Source organism: Quercus robur, chromosome 4, assembly GCF_932294415.1.
Source record: "Quercus robur chromosome 4, dhQueRobu3.1, whole genome shotgun sequence".
Taxonomy (NCBI): domain Eukaryota; kingdom Viridiplantae; phylum Streptophyta; class Magnoliopsida; order Fagales; family Fagaceae; genus Quercus; species Quercus robur.
The window spans coordinates 53,776,929-53,784,358 of NC_065537.1; the positions used below are offsets into that span (position 1 = coordinate 53,776,929).

Here is a 7,430-nt window from a genome sequence, read left to right on the forward strand (position 1 = left end):
AGATTTAAGGGTTTTTATTTTTTCATGTTGTGATGGTATGATTTTTTTTTTTTTTTAATTTTATAAAATTATGTTTACCTAAGCAAATGTTTTTTAGTTTCTAGTTCACTTGTAATCAAAATGAAGGAATGTTTCATCATTTCTAAATGAAGAATCTGATGTTGGCTTTGCTGCTTTTTAAGCTATAATTTTGTTAAATTTGTTTGATCAATATACTAATTTGTGTTCTAATATTACTAAAATATTTTTTTATATATAATTTTATCAGTTATGCTTGTATTTGTATATTGATTGATTATTTTTTTGAGCATGCTCTTTAATTGTTGCTGAGTGGTATAACTTGAATAGTTGAGTGTAAAATTGTATCTTGATGTTTTTTGTAGCTCTAGTATACAAATATATAATGTCTACGTAGATGATGAAATGGATGATGATGATTAGGAATTTAGGACAGTGGTTATAAGAATCTTAAAATGAGAATAATTAAATGTTCACTCCACCTTAATATTCATCTTGCTTTTGGATTTCATATTGTAGTTAGCTAGTTGTCATTTACTAACTTATTTTAGATTCAAACTTGGAACTTAGAACTTGGAAAATATTTTCCATATGTTTAGATAAATATTTTGGTATTTGGTTGCTAATTAAACATTTATTGAACTTTTTAGATACATTGGGTCAAAACTTTAATATATTTGTTTCGTTAGTATAGACTTAGCAATGTATGACATACAAATTACATCATATAATGCAAATCTTAGTTTTTTTTATGGATGAATTTATAATTTCCGTGATTATTCAATATACAAAGTTATTATCAATGTGTTTTTTATTTTAAATATGAAAATATGTAGGATCTTACGATTCACGATCCGATTCTATAATCTATGATCCCGCCTACCTTCAACGATCCTACTTAGGATCCCGATTTTGATAACCTTGATCCTAAAAGCTTTCTTTATTTTTTATAATGTAAACTTTTTTAGTTCATTTGAGGTTTATATATTTATTCAAAGAGATTTATGTGTTTGCTAATCCTCAAAATAGTTATGAGTGTAATAAAACCTTGAACAAAAAGTTTGGGTTTGTTTTCTTTTTGGTCTTTTACGTGTCAAAAATTTCAATTTAGCCTTCCTTTTTGATGAAATTTTATGTTTTACCATTCATGAAAGTAAATACCTTGAAACATAAAGGGGCTAAATGAACACAACCTAAATTTAAAGGATAAAAGTATGCTTTAGTAAAAAAATATGTACATACATAAATAGTGTATGTAGCATACAATTTGAGGAGGAAATCGAAAATGACTATTTGCCTAAATGTATATACCATCATTAAAAGCTCAAAAAATAAAGATTTGGAGAAATGGGTCATGGGCAATGGTGATTTTTTTTTTTTTTTTTTTAAATTCAATAGTTGCAACAAGGAGGGAGGATTTGAATCCTGAATGTCTCCGTTGAAAACATTAGGAGGTGTCAACCCATTTAGCTATAATGCTTTTGGGATAGTAATTAGATTAGATAAAGTTAAAACAAAATCAATAAATATAAGATTTTTATTTAATATATATATATATATATATTTATATAAAAGAATTAATAACAATTTCAGAGGCAGTGACTAACTTGTTACCTCAAGAGAGGCTGATATAATTTACTCAAAGACCTTTTAAATTGTTCTTGTCTTTACTCGATTCTATGGTACGGCAAACACTCTTATTCTGTTATTCACGGGCTTCATACAAACTATTTTTTTTGTTAATAATTATACTTTCTCATATTCTTGCGGTGCCAAATGATTATGGTTTTTAAATATTAAAAAAGAAAATCACGCTGAGGAAGTAGGCACTTTCTTTAATAGCCACTAGTGTGTTTTTTTTTTTTTTTAATCCCAATAACATAATTAAATCTGTGATAGGATAAGTGTTGAAAAGTTGTCATGGTAAGGATATATATATATATATATATATATAAATAAAGCAATCAATAATTACTTAGAATTTAAAACATTTTAAGGAAAGACGACACAAGTTATACTACAACAATATATTTAAGCAATATTTGACAAATTATAGAAATAAAAACAATCAAAATAATTAGAATTTAAAACATACATATTATTTGGTTCGAGGGTCGATAATTAACATAATTAAACTAGATGTCATGCCTTATGTACGTAAACATATGTTAACCAAGAAACTAACAAAATTTAAAACCCCTTTGAGTGAAGTTTGTAGTGTACTTTTGTGTTAGAACATCTTTCTCCCGTTTATATATGTGTGTGTTTGTTTCTAAAAAAAAAAAAAAAAAAAAAAAAAAAAAAAACAACAACAACAACAACAACAATAAAATTTTACAAAAAAAAAGAAAAAAAGATCTAGGGTGTCTTTTTGTTTTTGGTGCTATATAAATCCATGCAAAATAATCAAAATACAGAAGAATCTTCCAAACTTGGGAACATAGCTTATTTAATTATTCTCCTAGTTGCACCGCCAATGTGCCCACGAGGGTCTCATCAATCATTTTATTCCCTAAACTCTAAAGAAACCAGAGTCTCCATCTATATAAACCCTAACCCATTTCACCATACCTCCACCACCACTCCAAACCCATCCTTAATTACAAACATATAGCCTTGGCAAGTGTGTCTAAAAATGGCTTCCAAGGCTATTGCAACCATGGCTTTTCTACTCTCTCTCAACCTTCTCTTTTTCACAATGGTCACTTCAACTAATGTCGCTTGCCCACCACCATTAAAGACTCCAAAACACACTCCACAACACTCACAACCCAACCTTCCTACTAATAAGCCAGCCACTTGCCCCAAGGACACCCTTAAGCTAGGGGTGTGTGCTAACTTGTTGAATGACTTGGTGCACCTTGTTGTGGGAACCCCACCAAAGACCCCTTGCTGCAGCCTCATCCAAGGTCTTGTTGATCTTGAGGCTGCTGTTTGTCTTTGCACTGCTATCAAGGCCAATGTTCTAGGCATCAATCTTAATGTCCCCCTCTCATTGAGCTTGCTATTGAATTATTGTGGAAAGAATGTACCAAAAGGCTTCCAATGTGCCTAATGGTGCTAAGCTAAATCTCTCATTTTTCTACCAAGTTTCATGTTATCTAATTATTTTCACTACATCCTTTGTTGATGGGGTCTGGTTTGATTTGATATCAATCCCATTTTGGTTGTCAATTGGTTTGTTGGAAGGTCTTCTCAACCGGCTATTCTTTGGGAAATAATAAAATGTGTTTTTTTTTTCCTTTCTTTCTTTCTGGATGATGCAAAATATCTTCTCTTGATGAATATGGAGCTTTGATGTGAATTATTTTTCATTATTTATTGTATTCTACATTCATGAATTATGTCTTTAGTTTAATGGATTTTGACTAGACTGACAGGTAACATGAATGATACTTGATTATCATCATTCCTTAGTGGAGACAAAATTAATATTATAATCCCTTAAATTTTTCCCTATTGCTAGTTTGTTACTCCTTTTGAAAATGAAAAGTGCCACGTTCATAATATTTTTGCAACATTTTCACATCAAATCCTATACAGTAAGTTGTTACTGGTTCCAATTTAAATTCACCACTGAAATTATTTTTTTACCATTTAAGATTTATTATGAAAATATTGGAGACATAACATTTCTCTTTGAGAATACATGTCAATTCACACGTGAGTTTTTTCATTTTATTGTTTGAATGACTAGCCGCAGGAAGAGGGATTTTCAAACTACAAGAGCTATTTGTCAAGAAAATTAATCAAATGAAATTGGTCCCAGCAAGACTCTGATCGTTTGGAATGATTCTTGAGAGCATACAGCAACAATTCTACCGGTACATTTTGAATGTGAGAATTAATGAGTTTCCTAGAGAAATATGAAAAACAATTGCCTAATTTTGATTAGAATGACTTGCCTGGATCCAAGTACTATGTGACAATAATTTGTCAATATGAGGTTAAATTAGATGGTGCATTACACCATTTAATTTATCTTTGGTCTCTAATAATTTAGTTGTACACATGCAAATTTAGGATTGGACATTAAATCTGATATGAAAATTTATAATTGGTTTAATTAATCTCTATTATTTTTATTTTTTTATAAATGCCTTCTCCAGATGTGATCTCATCCACTATTTTGAGGGTAAAAAATAGGCAAATCTCGACAATTTTATGCTTTTATATAATTATTTTTCAGCACCTTCATACTCTCCATGTTTTTCTTTAATTACCGCATAATATTGTGACAACTCAATTCGCAAAGAGGATTATACAAGGTTGATAAACCAAGTAGGGATTGTTGAGAATCTAAACTTCAAAGAGTTTTAACCACCATGATATTATCATATATGAACTCCAAAACCAGGTAACATTAAGAGTTAATAATTTATTTCCAACTTAATCAAATGTTTGGAATCCAATTTTGAATCCAATCCTAATGGTCATGCCTCTTTATTTATTTATTTATTTTTTCATGCCTTGGGTCTGACTGTCTTCAAGACTTCACCTTTTATTTATAACTAGTTACTAACTCGTGCAATACAGAGGAAAGTTCCAAAAATGAAATATATATATGATTATCCTAAATTGTTTTTTTTTTTTTTTTAATAAAAATTTCAAAAGCGGTAGAACTTTATTGATAATAATCCAAGTGTACAATAGAGAGGAGAAAAGATGACTTTCCCTCAACCCAAGCTAAGGGTTCCCTTAACTCCTTATCAATATTAGCTAACATGTACGTTGACTTATTACATAGTCTAGAAACTGTCCTATAGGATATATGTCTTGCTTACTACAACATGAATATGTTCTAACACATTAGAAATCTCCTTCAAGCATGGTTCCTGCAACCTAATTGATGCCAGCAACTGTGAGTTAGCAAACTCCGCAATCCAATCCTTGATGCACAATTTGTGACAAGAGTGCAATGCTCCTAACAGAGCGTGGCAGTCATCCACAATGGGTTTCTTTGGCATGGAATTAATTTAGTATGGACTGTAATAGGAAAACTATGACTATCTCTAAAAATAATGCCCAAACCAGTATAATTGGTGGCTTTGAAAAAAAGACCAGTGCCATGTCTAGTTTGAGATGAGAAGAAATAGGAGCAGCAGTTGTTGGGTCACTTTTTTGTACCTAAATACTTAATGGTCATAAATTGAAATTTTCATATTTAATAATAAAAATAAATAAATAAATAACTGAAATTGTATAAAAAATATTCCTTATTTTTGACAATTGGGGGGAAAAAAGGCACATGATTAACTACAACTAAGAAACTCTAACTTATGATTTACTTGGCTGACGTGTTCATAAAATTGTCCAGGTCCTTTGCATTGAGATAGCATCCATGAGTTTTAGAGCAAACATCATCTAAAATCTCATTTGCAATGTTATATTAAGCTGCAAAAGAAGGATAAATGGAAGAAAAGAAATTAGATTTGTTAATTTGATGGACCCAACTTACAAAAGCTAGCAACCTTTCAGAAGCTCATCAATATAGAAATATTAGCACTAATGGTTGAATTTATGGACAATAATGGTTTTGGGGAACTAAGATGTGAAAGGCCAGTTGAAATAATTTATCATATAACTAAATAAGGTTCAAGGATTGAAAGGACCAAAGAGGACATTACCTGTACACTAAGGATTGGAAGTAGAATATGCACAATCATACCAGATAGTGGATTTGATCGAAAGGCATGCAAAATACTTGAGGTCAACCACACATCCAATTTCTATTAAAAATCTCAACTACATTTTACATGAAATTCACCTCTTGGGATTCAATTGAATTAAAAGTATCCAAAACACCAAAAATTCTACAAAATCCTATTAAGTAGAGAGACTTTCAAAGGATGTTACAAACCCCAAGAAATTGCATGTTGGAGATGGTGAATTTTAATTAAAAAATGTATGATATAGTTGGAACATTTTGAATAGTGAGTTTCATGATTTTATCTTCTCATATACTTGGTTCAACCACAAAAATATTGCCTTACATGTGTAGGCGGGGATGCGATGTTTACCTTTATTGATTAAGGAAAGATGTCAACACTAAATCACCCAAATCTTGAAAGACAATTAAGACTCTAGTAGTAAAAAGAATTTATTGGCACCATCACAATCCTCAAAAGTAGCAATATAGAAAGAGTTTCTCTATTCCTATTCCAAAAAAGTAATCTTTAAGGCACAGAGCTCCACTCCATGGTTAGAAACTCCATGTATAAGCCTGCTATTGGATATAAGTATCAAAAGCAACAAAATTTTTTAAAGAGAAGTGGGCCTGAGTCCATTTAGCAGAAGGCCATGCTTGGGACGACCACAATTGAGATGAGTTGGATTATGTGATTTTTTGAAAAAAGTCAAATCCCCCAAAAACTCTCATTCTGATTTAAACTCCCAGTAATATTAGGAAATTGATTCTCCATACTTAACTTCGTTCCTACTTTCACGTTCCCATTAAAAGTTTTCCAAACTTGATTATTTGGATTGTCGGTGGATATTTCAGGCCTGCCACTGCCAGCCACCTCCTTCCTCGGCCTAAAAACAGAATTCCCCCCCCCCCCCCCCAAAAAAAAAAAAAAAAAATGAAGCTTGCTTTCAAGAAAAGCCTAGCCTCCCTTGTTCATCTCTTCTGGAACAAGCAAACATCCACGTCTTGCCCCATTATGGTACTTTGATATCTCCACAAAATTACCACTCTTATTCGACCTGTTAAAAAACTCCAACATTTTATGATACTCATGAAGCCATTTGAAAAAATGTTTCTTACTAAAGTCCCACCGACACAACTCTACCAAACAAGCTAGGGTCCAATCCAACCCCGATCTACCAACTCGGATAGAGCCTCGATGTTTTCCTCATTCTTTAGTAATGGAATATGAATCCATACGACCCCATCAAAAGCCAAGAAAAATTACTTTGAATAAATACAAAGAGACTGAGAATTCTTTCCCACAGGCCCCCCCTAGTTTAGAAGGCTTAGCCAGTGAAGAAAGGGGCTTGGGAGTGTATTTTGATGGTTGCTATATAGGCTTGGGGTTCAAATCGTTTAAGGGTAAGGAGGGCTGGGCTAGAGCATATTAAGGAATGTACTGACCAAACTGACTTAGCCAGCAGAAAGATTGAGGGAAAGAGCCAAGATGTGGAGGGTAAAACTGTTGTGGGGTGGGGAAAATATTTTGGGGAACAAAAGGTAAGAGTAGATATGTTGTAGGTGGAGGGTTGGGTGGGAAGGGAGAAGGGAATGGTGAGAGGGAAAAAGAGAATGGTGGTAGTGTTTGTGGTAGAAGGAGGGGGCAAGGTGAAGGGCGGGATGAGGTCATGTTTGTTACAACAAAACTTAACAAAGCAAACCAAGAGAACCCATTATAATTTTGAAAAGTATACTAAGGAAATTGCATGATCATAACGAATTA

General features: G+C 32.2%; 1 protein-coding gene across 1 annotated transcript; it reads left to right on the plus strand.

Moving 5' to 3' along the window:
* The first annotated feature begins 2,577 nt into the window (after positions 1 to 2,577).
* LOC126722990 (14 kDa proline-rich protein DC2.15-like) lies at positions 2,578 to 3,335 on the plus strand. The gene has a single exon (XM_050426159.1). The coding sequence runs from the start codon at positions 2,654 to 2,656 to the stop codon at positions 3,071 to 3,073; it is 420 nt and encodes a 139-aa protein (XP_050282116.1). The 5' UTR covers positions 2,578 to 2,653; the 3' UTR covers positions 3,074 to 3,335.
* Positions 3,336 to 7,430: the final 4,095 nt, after the last annotated feature.